The sequence below is a fragment of the Salvelinus namaycush genome, chromosome 2 (assembly GCF_016432855.1).
Source record: "Salvelinus namaycush isolate Seneca chromosome 2, SaNama_1.0, whole genome shotgun sequence".
NCBI classification, from domain to species: domain Eukaryota; kingdom Metazoa; phylum Chordata; class Actinopteri; order Salmoniformes; family Salmonidae; genus Salvelinus; species Salvelinus namaycush.
The window spans coordinates 38029029-38048116 of record NC_052308.1 but is presented as its reverse complement, the minus strand read 5'-3'; the positions used below and the strand labels follow the sequence as shown (position 1 = coordinate 38048116).

Genomic DNA, 19088 nt, shown 5'->3' with positions numbered 1-19088 from the left:
GTAAGGACAGTTTTCATTTAACCTAATCAGTTTTCTCGCTTTCTACAATCTTCCTGGAATTCTGAATTATATTTTATACGTTTGATCTTCTGTATTTTTTTGCGTCGTTGCTCGAAAGGGGCACGGCTCTGTGGACATCAAGTGGATGATCCTATTAGGGACCGCGGCACATGCTCAGTTATGTCTACAGAGAAAGGAACTTTGAAGGCTGCGTGTGGGGGCTGAGGTCATTGCACAGCTTAGTGGTAGGAAAAAAATCGAATCCTTGTAGCCTCCATTTTGAGTAGTAGCTATGAAATAGAGGAATTGCATAGTTTGTATCGACCACTACGCTGGCAGTGTCAACATAAAAACGACACAAGCCTCCGACATGGACGACTTGTTCAGTCCGAGAAGGTATTCGAGTTGCCTCGTTAAATGTATATGTTTTTGGACGCGAACATCTTGTATTGTAATGTTTACATTGTCATTTTTATGACATACTTGGGAATTGCAATTGTCGCGATGGAGTTGTTAGCCTAATCTATGTAAAGCTAACAAGCTAGCTACCGTACGGAGAAAAAATCATTACATTAGCTAACGTTAGTGAATTTTGGACTTTAGTGTCATACCGGTATGTGTCAAATCAACTGTGACAGAGTTGCTGTGGTTTCTGTCGATTTTCTGCTCCCTGTAAAGATGGCTAGCTAGCTACACATTGGAAAAGTATGTAGCTAGGTTATATCAATACTCCATTTTGCGAGACTTGTCGTGCCACGTAAATAGACGCGTTGACGACATGATGTTGATTATTTTAAATCTAAAATATGCGTTATACGCTCGAAAGCAATAAATGCTTGTTGACAATTTGTAAAAAGATGTCAATGTGTGATTGATATGTTTGCAAGGGCCTCGAGACGAGTCTCGTTTATGTAATGCTTGGAGGCGGGAACGTAATAGCCGCACTCAGATTGGCTCTTACTGATGGATGGGCGGGATTAAAGGAAAGCACTGCCCAATTGTAATGCAATTTTAAAACAGTAATATTCTGATATTTAGATTAGGGATTAAAATATTGCCACTACTCATATAGCCTATTTGCCTTGTGATTTGTGTTAAATATGCATAATCACGGTTGCATATAAACAACACATGCATTAGTATGTCATAAAAAGGGAGGTATCTAGCAGTAGACCTAGTTCTCTTTCTGTTTTAGAACAGAACATGAATTGTATAGCAATAAACATTTAAAATCCAATACAACTTTATTATCCATATGTTACAGCAGACAACAGAAATTTGATTGAGTTGAGAAGAGCATGGAATCAAGCTGCAGTGTAGCACCCCTGGATGAAGAGCATGTTGTGGGGTTAAGGGGCCAACCATAGGGGATTGTTGTTAAACTGTGAACCCAGCAGCTCTCCAGTTGCCAGATCAAATCCGGCCTTTATTTCCAGTGCCCGGCCCGGGATTCAAACCAGCAACCAGCTAATGTGACAACTCCTTAGCTGCTGGGCTACCTACCGGCCTTACAGTGTTTACTTGATTAATAATACAGTTGATGAAATTGTGTCAAGTTGACTTGATGCAACAACAAATAAAATGACTTGTGTTTCTTGCATTGCATTGTCCAAAAAATATTTATCTTGGTTCCTTTCTGTTCATATCAGTTGCAAATATTATACACTAAAGGCTAGTTAATGTAATGAAATCTATAATAACGTAATAATATAACAATGTAATGCTATATGTAACTTATGTTATAACTGAATTATCCCTATTTCCAGGAGCCTGAACAGCACGCAGGGGGAGATCAGAGTGGGATCAAGTCATCAGGTAATAGTCCAACAACCCCCTGTAGGCAGGATGTCACTCTGTCTAGTCTGTATTGTTCATACGAGACCTTAGCAGTACCGCTATGTCTTTGACAATCTCTGTTGCAAAATCTGTGAGCTACTTGATTCATACAGTGTGTCATCATAAACTATCTCACGGTCATAACCTGTCATATATTTGCCCGTATTTGTGAATTACATGGTGCAAAAGTCATATCATTGTAATAAACTGTCTGTAACGGTGAGACTAACATTGTACCTGTCTGTTTTATTTGTGTGTATGCAGGCCAAGCTCCCTGAGCTGCAACCACGCCCTGTGTTTGGTGTGCAGACCCAGACAGAGAATGAAGAGTTGGTGTGGATGCCAGGGGTCAATGATTGTGACCTCCTCATGTACCTCAGAGCTGCCAGGTTAGTGTCAACTCAGCAGCACTCAATTTAGCCTGGTCCCAGATCTGTTTGTGCTGTATATCCAACTCTTGTTGTTGTTGGCTATACAGCACAAATGGGTCTGGGACCAGGCTACACTCATACTGTATCTCTTGTGTGATGAATGGTGCATACGATTCCTGACAGATTTAAAGACTGATGGGATGCATTCAATACCTTGGTGTCTGTCAGCGTTGCATAACACTGGTGGTGAGAGGGATGTGCATTACTATGGTCATTTCAGATTAGTGAGCATATCAAGAAAGTGTGACTGCTGCTGGTTTTTAGTTGTCATTTAGTCTAAAGACTTGTCCTATCAGAGTTCTTAGAGCTAGCCTGTCAGGTCATTATTGTTAAAGATAATGTCATTTAAAAACACTTCTGTAGGGGTCTGTAGTGTACAATGCTTTTCATGCTTGTCATCCTGACTGACTGCACAGCCCTCCTAATTTATTTATATTCCCTGCCTCTTCCTGATTGAAGGAGCATGGCAGCGTTTGCAGGAATGTGTGATGGAGGATCCACAGAGGATGGTTGTTTGGCGGCCTCTCGTGACGATACCACACTCAACGCTTTAAACATGGTCAGCAGGATAACTTTGCTGCATCTAAATGGGAATATGAAATGGAACAATAAGATCATTTCATTTTCACCTGTTTTAATTCATTTTTTCTCCTTTTTCTTTTTAAATGTAATTTGTTGTTTTTCCGGAAAAAATGGTAGAGAAAAAAAATGGATTGAAAAAATATCCAGTGTACAATTGTGTGAACAATATATTGCTACGAATAAGATCTGTAACCCTTCTCAGGAGCTCTGTGTTCCTTTGTCTCCCTCTACAGTTACACGCCAGCCGCTATGACGCGGCTAAAGCTCTGCAGCGCCTAGTGAAGAAACCTGTGCCCAAACTTATTGAGAAATGTTGGTCAGAAGATGACGTGGTAAGGCAGCGTGCACCATGTTTACTTCAGGTGCAAAGACAATGTTTAACTTTAGACACTATGGACCCGATTCAGAGTTGAGATGAGCGTTGCAGCTCAGGCTTTTGCATAAATCATTCCTTGATGTCAGCGCAGATATTTGAGTTAAGCGCTCAAATTTCAAGACAGAATATGGCTCTATGTGCTGTTAGGGCTGCTCTGTGGTTGCATCGGGTTACTCCAAGCAACAATGCTATGCATGTTCAATATGAATTATGGCCATTGTGTAACATAGACAACAGTGCAACATTACGAAACACGTTTACACTGCATGGTATATTGCACAAGACAAATGTTTGGGAACTATGTTGACTTTGTTTTGCTTCCACGACAATCTTTTTACAATCAACAGAAGCGGTTTATCAAAGGTTTGAGACAGTACGGTAAACATTTCTTCAGGATTCGCAAAGAGCTGCTGCCCAACAAGAAAACGGTAAATGAAAACACCTGGTGTAGTATATTTTACTATCATACTGCCTCTCATGTCTGGCTAGACATAACGGACAGATATAACTGGACATAACTATACACACAATCAACAGACCTAACTGTTTGCGATGCAGTCAGTATCTTCATTGGAATCTGCAATCTGTGCCCCTCCTCAAAATCACGCGTGTTGTGTTGTTGGCAGGGTGAGTTGATCACATTCTACTACCACTGGAAAAAGACGCCCGAGGCTGCAGGCACCCGGCCCTACCGTCAGCACCGTAGACAGCCATCCTCACGCAAGGCCAAGACTCGCGCTGCCCTTGCCACTGTGAATACCCCCTCCCAGGCCCAATCATGTGAGTGCCGGGGATGATCAATTCCCCTAAGATTTAGCTGATTTTATGGCAGGCCGTTAGTCTATCTTCTAGTCCAGTAACTGTAGATAACACGGTAAGATCGGAATGAATAGGAGTGGGTATAGTCTTTAATCTGATCTCTTCTCTCTCCTGCAGTGGACGTGAGTTCGGCCAGTGAGGACGATCTGGACAGTGAAGACAGCGAGCAGGGCACCTGTGGACACTGTGCTACTACCAGTGAGTACAGCTGAACTCTCCATTTATCTTCAGAGAACACAACAATGTTATTCCCCAATTGATTCTATTAGCTTGCATTGATGTCATGTATCGTACTTGCTCCACCAGTGCTCAGGTCAATGGGTTCTGAGGCATTGTGTGTCTGTGTACTATGTAGCTGCCAAATACAATTTCTCCTTTCGGGATCAATACCGTTGATTAAATTTAACTCCATCCCACAAAAACAGGCAAAAATGTATACTAAAAGGGCATTATCATCATTTCCACAACTTCACAGTATTATTCCAACCTCATAGTGTGGAAATATATATATATATACATACACACACACATACACACATACATACATACATACATACATACATACATACATACATACATACATACATACATACATACACACACACACACACACACAGGAAATTCCCTTTTTTGACTGCACTGGGCCTTAATTTCAGCCTCTAAGGACTGGCAGCACGGCGGCAGAGATAACATCCTCTTGTGTACCACCTGTCGGACCTTCTACAACAAACATGGCCGCCTGCCGCCCGGCCCCAAACCTGCTGACCCTCCCTTCATGTTCAAACCTGTCAAAGAGGAAGAGGAGGGCAACGGGAAGCACGGCATGAGGACGCGACGCAGCAGAGCACCGGTAAGGCTGAGAACCTCCCATCTTAGCCCCATCTAGTGGATACCTCCCCTGCCACCCTCACTCATTTGTCTCAGTCAGTACCGTCCAGATCTTTGTCTATTGTTGTTATAATCATTCTCTCTTTCAGTACTTACTCCAAGTTGTATCTCTCTCCAGTTGTCTTCACTAAGAAGTGGCCACAAGAGGCGGACCGGCTCTCCTACCAGTGAAGACCAGCAGTCCAGTAGCCATCCGTCTCCTGCACCCAGTGGAGCTAGCTCCACCTCCAACACATCCAGAAGCTCCTGCTCAGACAAGACTGACTCCACAAAGAAGCCTGGCAAGGTACATGTTCTTTTTTAAATTTTTAAGTCAGGGATATAGATTTGTATTCAATGTAATGGCGCATTTGTGAATTGAAAGTACACTTAATCTCTTAACAAATGTCTAGTTGTATATCTGCTATTCAGACCAGAGCTTCCTCTTCGTCCGAAGACTTTTGACTGTATTGTACGTACATCGTAGAACTGAATTGAATAACCGAATTCTATTCCTTCCATCCAACAGAAGATCAAGGAAGAGGTGCCCCTACCAAAGAGTACTAAACGTTCCAGGGAGAGTGCAGCCCAGGACCCAGAGGAGCCTGAGAGAACAGCAACTAAAAGAACGAAAACACAGCAGGTGAGACTAAGACGGTAGCGAGGCAATGACAGCGAACAGGATCAAGATCAGTGAAAAGCAAAATGTACAAAACCAGCTCTCAGAAACGCTTTTGTTTTCTCATTATTCTTCAGTTAATGTTTTATCTTCCTGCGCTGAGCTACATTGTTGGGTGTGCCTGGAACTATCCATTGCCTCTTTTCGTGTAACATTAACATGATGAGAACTCCCCTCATCAACAATTCTAACCGTGTGTCATTCCTCTCAGGGTGAACAGGTGGAGTGCCGGTCAGAGGGCGATGGAGAGGCAGAGGGGGGAGAGGTGGAGGAGGAGTGCTGCTCAGACAGCCTCAGTGCCCAGGACGACGGCAGCAGCGACACCAAAGACATCGACCAGGACAACCGCTCCTCCTCCCCCAGCATCCCCAGCCCTCACCAGGGCAACGAGGGCAACGAGAGTGACTCCGACTCCTCTGCCCAGCAGCCCCAGGGTGCCCACCAGGCGGCAGCAGAGACCATCAGTGCCCCTGCAGCTGCTGCCCTGGCTGTAACACAGACCGCACCGACTGTTCCTCCAGCGCAGGCTGCAGTCTCGACCACATTCCTGCCCCCCCAGGGCACCTCTCCCTCTGCAGAGCCTGGCCAGGTACAGGCCCAGGCACCCCCCTCCCCAGAGCCCCCCCAGCCTGCTCAGGCTGGTCAGTCAGCTGGCTATGAGTCAGGCCCACCACACAGCCAACCCCCACCCCCCTCCTCTCACCCCATCTCTGGCCCATCACCCCTCCCTCCACCACTGGGACAGGCCCTTCATCCTCCATCTCCTGTGTTCCAGGGTCCTCTTCCTCCACCTGGATCTCTTCCTCCCACCCTGCCCCTCCATGGTGCTCCCACCCAGGGCCCCCGCTCCCAGCGACCCCCTCCTCACATAGCCAGGGAACCTCCTTTCTCCCAGGCGATCCCCCTTACATCTGGTCCCCAAATCAAACCACCCCCAACCACACCCATCCCACCATCGCACAAGCAGCAGCCACCGCACCTCTCCTCTGCTCCCCCTTTCCTCCAGATGCCGTCCAACCTGCCCCCACCGCCAGCACTGAAGCCCCTCAACTCCCTGCCCAACCAGCACCCTCCCGGTGCCCCTCCACCCCCCCTCCAGCTCATGCCCCAGTCCCTGCCCATGCAGCAGGGACTCCCACCCCAGGCTCCCGTGCTCACTCAGCTGCAGAACCTCCCTGGCAGAGGCAGTCACTCCCACTCCACCCTGCCCTCATCTGGCCCCTCGGCCTTGCACCCTGTCCCCTCTGCCTCTGCTCCCTCTACCATGGGTCCAGTCCCTGGTCTCCAGCCCTCCTTCTCCTCCATGCCCCTGCGCCCCTCGCCCGGAAACCCCATTGGCATGGGAGGGTCACATGTCCAGATTAAAGAAGAGCCATTGGATGAGTGTGAGCCTGAGAGTCCGCCCCCTCCACCCAGAAGTCCCTCGCCAGAACCTTCGGTTGTCGACATCACCAGCCACGCTAGCCAATCAGCACGGTACTTACTGCATGACAACGCTCATGGCGGTCCTATAGAATAGGTCTCCTTTACAGATTTAATTGTGGCCATATTGTTGACCTTCTTGTGGTGTTGTGTTTCTCGATGTATAACAGATGTTGTTCATCTGAGTTTGCTACATTCTCAAACATAATGTTGTGTGATTTCAAAATATGCTGTTTTGATACACTGTCCATTGTTTTTCTTTTCAGGTTTATCAAACACCTGGACCGTGGCTACAACTCGTGTTCCAGAACAGACCTGTTCTTCACCCCTCTGGCCTCATCCAAGCTGGCCAAGAAGAGAGAGGAGGCTGTGGAGAGATCCAAGAGAGAGGCTGAACACAACGCCCGAGAGAGGGAGAGGGAGAAGGACAGGGAGAGAGAGCGGGAGAGGGAACGAGAGAGGCAGGAAGAGAAAAATGCTGTGAGTAATATGCTGTGGTCTTCCCTCTATTCCTTGTTTGTTTTCTTTGACATAAATAAATCGTGGCCCATTCAGAAGGGAAACCCGAGTGTGGTGGCATCAACGGATATTCCACAAGTTGGATTCGCACTCTTATTTACATGCGGTCTATTTAAGTCGACCAGTTCTACGCATGCTTCCTCGATGTCAGGCGCACGCATGCGCTGGTGTCTCTTGCTGCCGTGCTGCTGTTACTCGCTATGCTTGCTGTTTTCTGATCCTCCCCCCAGCCTCCACCTGTCTGATTTCTGTGTTTCTTCCAAGGGATTTGATGGAGCATATTGTGCTCACTGCTCTGGCACTGAGCTACATGAAGGAGCAGAGCCTATCGTTTCCTTTCTGAAACTGACATGTCTTACCATCTCCTATCTCAGCAATGATATTATTACATAGTACAACAACGTAATCAGTTAATGATGCCTGTAGGGCTCTATACATTGTTTTCTCGCTAATTTTAACCACCTAAATGTTCCCTCGTCCAGAGAGCGTCCAGCTCGTCCCACGACAGCCGTATGAGTGATGTCCAGATGATCGGCCAGGTCCACATGCGTTCCTCCTTCGAGCAGCCCCCCACCAGCGTGGCGGCCGTCCCCCCTTACATCGGCCCCGACACCCCGGCCCTGCGCACCCTTAGTGAGTACGCCCGACCCCACGTCATGTCCCCCACCAACCGCAACCACCCCTTCTTCGTGTCCCTGTCCCCCGGGGACCCCCTGCTGGCCTACCACATGCCCGGCCTTTACGCCGCCGACCCCAGCATGCGAGAGAGGGAGCTCCGCAACCTCCGAGAGAGGGAGCTCCGCGAGAGGATGAAGCCCGGCTTTGAGGTCAAACCCCCGGAGATGGAGACCATGCATCCATCAGCCAACCCCATGGAGCACTTTGCCCGACATGGAGCCCTGGCCCTGCCTCACATCGCTGGGCCGCCCCACCACCCCTTTGGCCACTTCCATCCGGCCATGCAGAACCACCTGGAGAGGGAGAGACAGGTGCTGGCCCTGGCCGGGCCCCAGATGCGTCCGGAGCTGAGCTACGCTGAGCGGCTGACTGCCGAGAGGCTCCACGCAGAGAGGATGGCGTCTGTGGCGAACGACCCGGCCGCCAGGCTGCAGATGCTGAATGTGACGCCGCATCACCACCAGCACTCCCACATCCACTCACACCTGCACCTGCACCAGCAGGACCCACTCAACCAAGGTGAGGGTAAGGACACTTGTATGTTTTTTCTCTTTTTTTTCTTGATTTTGTTTCATCTTCAGGATATGTGTGTACATATGTGTGCTGCATATTCACAAATCGATTATTGTTTTAGTTCTGTCTTCTAAAACAATAAAATCCGATAATGTTTTTAAAAAAGCACAGAATTAAGTGGTAATAGTTGTTCCACATCTATGGTGAGTTAAGCTTAAGGACCAGGCTCTGCTACAAGGTAGCTATCTTCATTTAAAAAAATATTCATTCTTATTTAATGTTGTTTGGTAGTCTTATTTATTGTTGAGAGAGGATGCTTCTCAATATTACTGTGTCTGCCTACCAGTGTAATTGTCAGTTGGTATGCGTGTATTGCTCATCCCCCCCCGCCCTATGTTAACTGATGTGTGTGACATGTGTTAATTGATATATTGTTTGTTCTCCTGCTTCATTAGATGATGTGTGTTACTGTCACCCAGGTAATGGCCCCCACCCTCTGGATCCCTTGGCTCCAGGGCCCCGCCTGGCCCGCTTCCCCTTCCCTGGAGGCCCCATCCCCAACCCTCTGCTCAACGACCTGCCCCATGACCATGACATGCTGCGACACCCACTGTTTGGTGAGAAACCTCAACCTTCACTGTTTTATATGGGAACGCACACATCCAGTTCACTGTATTTAGTCTATATTTCTGTGTTATTGTGAGTTGACTGAGACTCACTCTGAGGTTTTGTGTCCCTTGATCAACATCCAAACAGCCTATGCCGCTGTTGCAGGAGCAGGGTACCCCCGTGAGCTTCAGGGCCCCATCCCACAGATGTCTGCAGCCCACCAGCTCCAGGCCATGCACGCCCAGTCGGCAGAGCTGCAGAGGCTGGCCATGGAGCAGCAGTGGCTGCATGGACACCACCACCTACAACATGGGGGGCCTCTGCCCGGGCAGGAGGATTACTACAGGTGAGGTGATTACCACCTCGAAAAACAACCAACAACAACAGTTTAGCTGAACCACAGCGCTTTCATTTATGCATTTATTGAGAAGTCTTAAATCACTAGACGAAAGTAGGATCTTGGTTTATTGATGAGCTATTGCACTGGCATTTAATATTGTATTGTTGTTGTTTTCCTCCGCAGCCGCCTGAAGAAAGAAGGTGACAAGCCATCGTGAGACACCTTATGGTGTGAGTCACCATGAAAATACATAGAGATAGCAATGCTGTGTACTTTTGACATACATTATGCGACAACTAATCTTAGTGTATCCTTTTCTATAAGTCTAAATGTAATTGAGAATTAACAATCTTTGGATCTGTATGCTTGTTTCCTGCTCAGCACTTAAAGGGATAGTTTACCCCCAAATCATCCAAGTTTGTGAGACTTTTTCATATTTCAATAATGGTCTGGTTATAAAAATAGAAGATTAGCGTAGTCTCTATTCCCTGCCATTTGTTGTCTACCACTTAATATGGATTTTGTCATTTCTACAGTTCTCCTAATGCAATATATAGCGAGTGCGGAATATGGCTCACCTTTTTGGGAGTTATGAAAACATCTGACAAACTCTGATTTGGGGGGGTGAACTATCATTTTAATTTCTAAACAATCTGAATGATCTCCTTGTACAGAATGACATTTAATATTAGATGTTTGGATGATTGACTGTAATAACCTTGCATGACTGTTTCCCTTTCGATTTTCATCAGAACTTAAGAGTAGCGTTGTTCATTTGTGTTTAGACAACTAAAAAGCATAGTAGATTAATTTTATTCTATATCTGCTAAATATTTGTCTAAACCCTAAAGTTTTATATATTTCAAGATAAGTTTTCACAATTTAACCTAAGCTCTGACACACACAGTACATTTTTGAGATTGTAAATAATATATGTTCAATATTCTATATTAATAACTATGATTATTATTAATATGAGGTGTGAATTCTTGACTTGCAAGCTGGCACAATAAAGTTAAATTATTTAGATATACACACAGTATATATAGCGCTATAAAGTAAAGTGGGTTAGCACAGAAAATTATAAATTGGAGTATCACTATTGTCACCCCTGACAGAAAACGGTGTTTAGAACAGTGGATCCGGATAGTAATATTGTGTTGGTTAGACGAAACAGAAAAAGCATTATAACCTTGGCATCCCTACCATGGACAAATCCTGTTTTAATATTTATGTGAAATAATAATAATATGGAAAAACAAAATGTATGCATTGCATATTTATATGAATAAATAATTCTGCAATAACATGATAACATTTGTTCAAAGTATGTCTTCTGTATGTATGGTTGCTTAGGATAGAACTTTTGGGGCAATTGTTCTGGTAACAGCATTTGGCCAATAGGGGGCAATCCTCACCCTTCCTCATTGAAGCTGTGCTGTTTCAGTATGATCACTGTACACTCTGTGGCAATTTCAAATCCCAACACACTGAGTGTATGGTAATGTGACCCTACATCCAGACTTGTGCAATTATATGTAAATGAAGTGGAGACTGAGAGGAAGAGATGCATAGTGGTACATTTAATTGCTAAACAATGACAAATAGCTTCTTGAAGTTATTCCATCAACTTACACACACACAGCACCATATTATTATATACACTTTTCTAAGGTGAAAAGTGCTAGTGTTTGATATTCATTTCAAATTTCTCAAATATTGCAGATACCATTTGGCCTTTCTTTCCACTTCCGAGAAAACAAATCGGAGCCTTGCATAGACCATGTTAATATTGGCATTTAAAATCATGCAGAATCATGCTGAAGTACATTCAGTTACTTTAATAGGTGCACAATGTGATATAATATGTTGTGTACACAACAGAGCCCTTGGTGGAAATGTAATTGATATCTGAGATGGTAATTTGCAACAGCTGAATGATTTGTTTGGACTGACCATCATTGAGATCCTTTATTACACAGCAACCAACCACGCTTTATCAAATTGTATCAATTCTTTCATTTAGACATACTTAAAACTCTTCCTCCAATTCTTTTTCTTCCCTCAACGTAACGCTTTGGAAGGACATTCTGTCATGAAATGTATAATACACTATACGTACGTTGACCATGTACAATACACTACGTACGTTGACCATGTACAATACACTATACGTACGTTGACCATGTATAATACACTACGTACGTTGACCATGTACAATAAACTATACGTACGTTGACCATGTGCAATAAACTATACGTACGTTGACCATGTGCAATAAACTATACGTACGTTGACCATGTACAATAAACTATACGTACGTTGACCATGTACAATAAACAATACGTACGTTGACCATGTACAATAAACTATACGTACGTTGACCATGTACAATAAACAATACGTACGTTGACCATGTACAATAAACTATACGTACGTTGACCATGTACAATAAACTATACGTACGTTGACCATGTACAATAAACTATACCTCGTTGACCATGTGCAATAAACGATACGTACGTTGACCATGTACATTCACATGAAATGTTGCACATCTCCCTTTTTGCAAGCACAGAATATTTAGCACGTTTCTCCCGTTTGCATGCATGACAAAGCAAAGACATATACTGTAGGCTGTAGCCTCTCCGAGCATCAACACAAACCTACCAGGCTGACTGACATCTTTGACTTACACGTAACTCTTGACAAATCCATTTTCTCCACATAGACTTTCTACATACAAATTGCGTTAATTTTGCTTTGCACATTTGTCAAAAATAGGCACTATGATTAGCTTTCAAATTCTCTTGATAAAATGTAGGAACTGACCATGCTGACTGACTTAATCACAACAAATGCTTTTTACAAGACCCAAATACTCTGTTTTATTACATGAAGGCACCACATAGTCATGCTTACCATGTTACTGTAAAGTTACATTGACATACTGCACAGTCTCTATTAGTCTCTATGGTCCACATCAACCTCCGTTCACCCAGAACATTTTTATCCCTGCTATTTAGGTGTGTTTAATGCTGTCTGAGAAATATTTGCATACTGAACATCGTAATTTAGGTAATGTCTCACTGTCAAAATCTAATATCATTTACCAGCTCAAGCTTCCTGTTGAATAAAACATTAATGGCCTGTGTCCAAGACACAGATTAAGCCCAGTACCAGACTAAAAAGCACTTTCGATGGAGATTCTCCATTGAGCCCGCTTTTTTTTTGTCCCGGACTAGATTTAATCTGTATCCGGAAAACTGCCCCTATGTGGATTAGAATGCTTATTAACTTTACTTCTACTGTCCTGCCAGTAAAAACGATGTAATGCTATGGCAATTACTACTGTGATTGAGATATACAGTTGAAGTCGGAAGGTAACATACACTTGGGTTGGAGTCATTAAAACTCATTTTTCAACCACTCTACAAATTTCTTGTTATCAAACTATAGTATTGGCAAGTCGGTTAGGACATCTACTTTGTGCATGACACAAGTTATTTTTCCAACAATTGTTTACAGACAGATAATAATTTCACTTATAATTCACTGTATCACAATTCCAGTGGGTCAGAAGTTTACATACACTAAGTTGACTGTGCCTTTAAACAGCTTGAAAAATTCCAGAAAATGATGTCATGGCTTTAGAAGCTTCCGATAGGCTAATTGACATAATTTGAGTCAATTGGAGGTGTACCTGTGGATGTATTTCAAGGCCTACCTTCAAACTCAGAGCCTCTTTGCTTGACATCATGGGAAAATCTAAAGAAATCAGCCAAGACCTCAGAAAACAAATTGTAGACCTCCACAAGTCTGGTTCATCCCTGGGAGCAATTTCCAAACGCCTAAAGGTACCACGTTCATCTGTACAATAGTACGCAAGTATAAACACCATGGGACCACGCAGCTGTAATAAGGCTCAGGAAGGAGACGCGTTCTGTCTCCCAGAGTTGAACGTACTGTGGTGCGAAAAGTGCAAATCAATCCCAGAACAACAGCAAAGGACCTTGTGAAGATGCTGGAGGAAACAGGACAAAGTATCTATATCCACAGTAAAACTAGTCTTATATCGAAAAGCCGCTCAGCAAGGAAGAAGCCACTGCTCCAAACTGCCATAAAAAAGCCAGACTACGGTTTGCAATTGCACATGGGGACAAAGATGGTACTTTTTAGGGAAATGTCCTCTGGTCTGTTGAAACTAAAATAGAACTGTTTGGCCATAATGACCATCGTTATGTTTGGAGGAAAAGGGGGAAGGCTTGCAAGCCGAAGAATACCATCCCAACCGTGAAGCACAGGGGTGGCAGCATCATGTTGTGGTGTGCTTTGCTGCAGGTGGGACTGGTGCACTTCACAAAATAGATGGCATCATGAGAAAGGAATATTATGTGGATATATTGAAGCAACATCTCAAGACATCAGTCAGGAAGTTAAAGCTTGGTCGCAAATGGTTCTTTCAAATGGACAATGACCCCAAGCATACTTCCAATTTTTCGCAAAATGGCTTAAGGACAACAAAGTCAAGATATTGGAGTGGCCATCACAAAGCCCTGACCTCAATCCTATAGAAAATTTGTTGGCAGAACTGAACACGCGTGTGTGAGCAAGGAGGCCTACAAACTTGACTCAGTTACACCAGCTCTGTAAGGAGGAATGGGCCAAAATTCACCCAACTTATTGTGGGAAGCTTGTGGAAGGCTACCTGAAAAGTTTGACCCAAGTTAAGCAATTTAAAGGCAATGCTACCAAATACTAATTGAGTGTATGTAAACTTCTGACCCACTGGGAATGTGATGAAAGAAATAAAAGCTAAATTAAATCATTCTCTACTATTATTCTGACATTTCACATTCTTAAAATAAAGTGGTGATCCTAACTGAGCTAAGACAGGGTATTTTCACTAGGATTAAATGTCAGAAATTGTGAAAAACTGAGTTTAAATGTATTTGGCTGAGGTGTATGTAAACTTCCGACTTCAACTGTAAATGGTTGTTCGTGTTTCTACGTTGTATGAAACTCTTATGACACTCCTATGGACCCAAGTTAAAATGTCTGGAAAGGGTTCTCTAGAAGCAATAGCTATATATCATGCCTTATCTTCAGTTGAATTATTCAGATCTCCAGCTTCCCTTCTCTTCACCACGTAGCGCCGAAGATACTGGATGGCAGATATGGCACTCACATTTGCCAGCAGAGCTGAACAATTGTTCAGAGAGAGTTGTTTACATAATTTGAAACCTGTTTCGCAATTATACCAGTCCGGTCTAAGCTCTGTTTGTGCTACCTTGGTAACTCATTGTCCGGCCAAAGTTTGGCATGGCAATTCCACAAGGAGTTGGCAAGTGCAGAAACAGACTGGCATCCTGGCTCCAATTAGACATGAGTAATTGACTTATTTATATTCTGTTTTAATACCTAAGAAATGTATAGAATAAATACAATAAAACATTGATATAAAAACCAATGATAATTGATGACAGTGCTTTTAAGCAATAGTAGCGGTTCTATGGATTTACCTGCTTTCCATGTATCTGCAGCCATTGGATCTGCTGACCTCAGTACCCAGGAGGCAAAGGCAATACAGACCAGACACATGTCAGACTGCTTCAGTGAGAAGAGGATGCCATCTTTCTCTACAGGAAGGAAAACACATGTAACTGGGTCAATGAAAATACATTACCGTAATACATGAAATGTATTAAGTATTATGTATAATGTACATGTAACTGCCAAAATAAAAGAAACACCAACATAGTGTCTTAATAGGACGTTGGGCCACCACGAACCAGAACAGCATAGATGGCATAGATCCTACAAGTGTCTGGGACTCTATTGGAGGGATGTGACACCATTTTTCCACGGGAAATGTGTTGTTTGGGTGATGGTGGTCGAAAACGAGGTCTCGGGCACCGCTCCAGAATCTCCCATAAGTGTTCAATTTGGTTGAAATCTGGTGACTGAGAAGGCCATGGCATGTGGTTTACATCGTTTCATGCTCATCAAACCATTCAGTGACCACTTGTGCCTAATAAATGGGGGCATTGTTATCCTATGGGGGAATAGCCATGGTAGGCAAAATAATGGCCTGTCCAGGATTTTTATACATGACCCTAAGCATGATGGGATGTTAATTGCTTAATTAACTCATAACCTCACCTGTGTGGAAGCCCCTGCTTTCAATATATTTTGAATCCCTCAATTACTCAAGTGTTTCCATTATTTTGGCAGTTACCTGTATGTGTATAAGTATAAGAGTATGTATGTACACAATGTGTGATTGTATAGGTAAAGGATCAACCATCTCACATCACTGGATAATACTTACTTGACACTGAGACGGTTGTCTGTAGGCTTTTGAATCGTCTCTGCTTCTCTGAAAGCTGTCTGAAGATCTGGTGTCCGAGTTGAATGACCTCAGGTGGAGGAGGGGAGATCCTGGTTGCCTCATTGACAATTGTATCAGCTTGGCTGCTCGGTGTAATGGGAGGGGGCAAAGCCCTCTGAGCCTGACCCACAGCTGGAGACATCCAGGCACCAGACCTCCAGCACCAGCTACTGCTAGTGCTGCCCATTCCTGGGAAGCGGATCCTCCTCAGGGAGAGCAGGCTCTTCCAGTTCCCTGTCCAGCCTCTCTGGCTGTAGAAGTGGGTGTTTGGTGGGTAACCATCTGGGACTGCAGAAGCGGACGAGGAGAAGGACACAGCCTCTTTGGCCTGGATGTCGGAGCGAGTCACCACTCGGATAGGGGAGCAGTCATCCTCCTCGGATTCGAGATATGTGTCTTGTTGTGGGAAGAGAAAATCTTCCAGTTCGGGGGACCTGAGGTCTCGTGCAGCCGAGCGAGAGCAGGAGAAGATGGGGACTGGTTCTCCTTCACCATGCAGGGACTGCTGGACCAGGGGAGGGAATAACACTCCAGCTCCGTACTTAGAGAGAGAGTACTCATAACAGCACTCAGCCACTGACGTAGACAAAAGGGACTCGTAGACAGAGAGGACATCCTCTGTGAACAGGTACTCGTATAGTTCTGGAAAGGTGATTCTGTAGCGCTCGTCCAGTATGTCTGTATTGGGTAGAATTGGGGAGGGCATTCGGATGATTCTATCAATCACTGCAAGAACAGGATTCTCCGCAATGTCTAAGTCCTGACAGCTGTTGAGAAATAAGCTCTTTTCGGCTTCCTCGAGCATGTCCTTTAGCTCCATCTCGACCTCCAGAGCTTGGGCATTGCACATGTCTTTTGGCCTCATCTCTATATCCAGACCTTGTACAATGGGCACGTCCTTTAGCTGCATCTCTGCCACCAGAGCTTGTACATTGTGCACGTCTTTCAGCTGCATGTCGACCTCCAGAGCTGCTTGTACATTGCACATGTCTTTCAGTTGCTTCTCGACATCCAGAGCTTGGGCATTGTGCATGTCTTTCAGCTGCGTCTCTACTTGAGCTACCTCCAGATCTTGCACAATGTTGAGCATGCTTCTGCTCTTCCTGATCCTTTTCAGGCATGTAGCTTCTGGGAGGAGGCTGGTGTTGGAGATGCTGTCTTCGTTGGGGATGCTGTTTTCAGAGGAGGAGGATAGTGCTGCAAGCTCCTCACAGTCAACAGGAGTGGCCAGGCCAGTACTGGAGTCTGTTTCATCCTCCTGTGAGATGGCTCCTGAGCAGGGAGACTCTGATCTTCTCCGTTCGAAGTTCCCAAGCTCAGGGCTGGGGATTGAGCTAGTGCTGAAAAATGGCATGTACTCTTCGTCAAAATCGGAGAAGGTAGAGAACTCGCAACTCGAGCGGTCTGGCTTGGGGGAGTCATCGTTGTGTGTGAAATAGTCAGAGTCTGCAGTATCGGAAGTGTCCATTAGTGAGCTGTCTTGTGAATAGTATTCCTCAATATCAGTCAGGGAACTGTTCAGCATGTCTGCGTCTGTGACTGTGACATCAACACGTGCACTGTCAGATTCCTGAGGATGGAGGGTCTCCTTCGGGGGAGATGGGCTTCTGCATACCCTGAGGTGCAAGATGTCTTTAATCGTCAATTTTTCCATTTCATCCCAAAAAGCAGAGATGGCATACACTGGGCGAGTGGGGTCTGATGCATTATACGATGTTTCAGGGTTTTCTGTTGGTGTCACTGTTACTTCGGGAAGAGGAAGAGGAGGTTGATCTTCTGAAGTGTTCGTCTGTGGTAAATGTTCCCAGACTGTAAGTGGCTTACCAACTCTGTGTGCTGGTGTCTCATTAGTCATGTGGGAGTCAGGGCTGGGGTTTGAATCAGCCGGCACTGAGCTTTCCGCTGACATTATAGGGTTACTGTTACTGTGACCAGTGGAGGGACATGTTCTGACAGACTCGATGTAAGCCTGGTCAGCTGTGTTTTCATAACCTTCACGTTGTGACAACAAGGGGAAATTTAGACAGTCTTCCTGAATTAGTGGCTGTGAATTAGCAGTATGGGTTTGTAGGGAAAGAGATGCGGAGAGAGTGGAATCTATCTCACTGGAAGGTGTGTTAGTATCCTCCATTTCTGTGGCTGAGACATACTCCTCTTCAGAATCATAGCTGGTGCTGGTGGTGTAAAATAGTTCCCCTTCCTCATTCGAGTACACAGACTCAGAGCAGTGAAGTGCAAATAATAGGTGTTGTAGTTTGGATAATGGATGGTCTACTGACCTTTTTAAGCCAACGGCTGAGCTGTAATTTTCCTGTTTGTTTTCTTCTATAGATGACTCTGGGTCGAGCGCCTCGGTAGAGTCATCCCTCTGAAGGGGCGACTCTGTAGAAACATTCACTTCTTCACTGAATGATGATGAAGAGCTTAATGCTGAAAAGAGAGGGGGTAACTCTGAATAGCTTACATTTATTTTGGGAAACTCTATATGGACTTCTCTACGAAAATTATTTGGCAACGTGTGTGTGTCTGGCAGTGGTTTTGACTTATTGCATGACTGGGTACTAAACTCATTCATGGTCTCCTGTCCGTTAGATTCCTCCATTACGTCTATATCTATCTCTGACTCACTCTCAGGGGGAGGGTCTGGCCCCTCTGAGGTGTGGTGGCCCCGTGGGACTGAATTCCTACAAGTTTTTTTTTTTCTTCGTTTTTTTCTCACCGCGGTGGCAGCATGCACTCTGTGAGGCGCTGGACTTTCGTTCACGGTCACAAACCAGCGCTCTTTTTCTTCCCTTGGCGCCACTCTGGCGTGTCTCTCGCATAATATAGCTGTTTCTGTGTGGCACAACAGCTGCTCCTGGCTGATATTTTGGCCTGGATACAGGTCTTGGGGTGGCAGTGGAACAGGCTGTAGGGAGAGGGGTGTTAAGATGTCATGTAATGTACCAGTGCCACCTTCGCTTGGCAGCTCTCTGTCGAATCCTTTGATATCTGAGACATCACAGGCCCCAGAGGGGTCACTGTTA

At 44.9% G+C, this 19088-nt stretch overlaps 1 protein-coding gene across 6 annotated transcripts; it reads left to right on the top strand.

Annotated features, from left to right (window-relative positions):
• Positions 1–191: 191 nt before the first annotated feature.
• rereb (arginine-glutamic acid dipeptide (RE) repeats b) lies at positions 192–10980 on the top strand. 6 transcript variants are annotated; one of them, XM_039012741.1, is made up of 17 exons: positions 192–396; positions 1767–1815; positions 2101–2225; positions 2727–2826; positions 3083–3181; positions 3573–3653; positions 3852–4005; positions 4162–4242; positions 4701–4894; positions 5051–5218; positions 5441–5554; positions 5802–7066; positions 7279–7492; positions 8014–8734; positions 9178–9339; positions 9497–9677; positions 9855–10980. In XM_039012741.1, exons 1-17 carry the CDS (start codon positions 371–373, stop codon positions 9886–9888), a joined length of 3768 nt encoding a protein of 1255 aa, XP_038868669.1. In that variant the 5' UTR covers positions 192–370; the 3' UTR covers positions 9889–10980. The 6 variants fall into 6 exon arrangements, with proteins under 6 accessions (XP_038868669.1, XP_038868662.1, XP_038868691.1 ...); XM_039012734.1 differs by having other exon boundaries at positions 193–396; positions 8014–8728; positions 9479–9677; XM_039012763.1 differs by having other exon boundaries at positions 193–396; positions 9202–9339.
• The last annotated feature ends 8108 nt before the right edge of the window (positions 10981–19088 follow it).

What these genes read in the sequence shown, in the direction of transcription:
- rereb (XM_039012725.1), top strand. Translation starts at nt 371, where the DNA reads ATGGACGACTTGTTCAGTCCGAGAAG. An exon ending in TGGACACTGTGCTACTACCA is followed by an intron (nt 4,243 to 4,700) that starts GTGAGTACAGCT and finishes CCTTAATTTCAG; the next exon opens with CCTCTAAGGACTGGCAGCAC. An exon ending in GCTGCGACACCCACTGTTTG is followed by an intron (nt 9,340 to 9,478) that starts GTGAGAAACCTC and finishes ACATCCAAACAG; the next exon opens with CCTATGCCGCTGTTGCAGGA.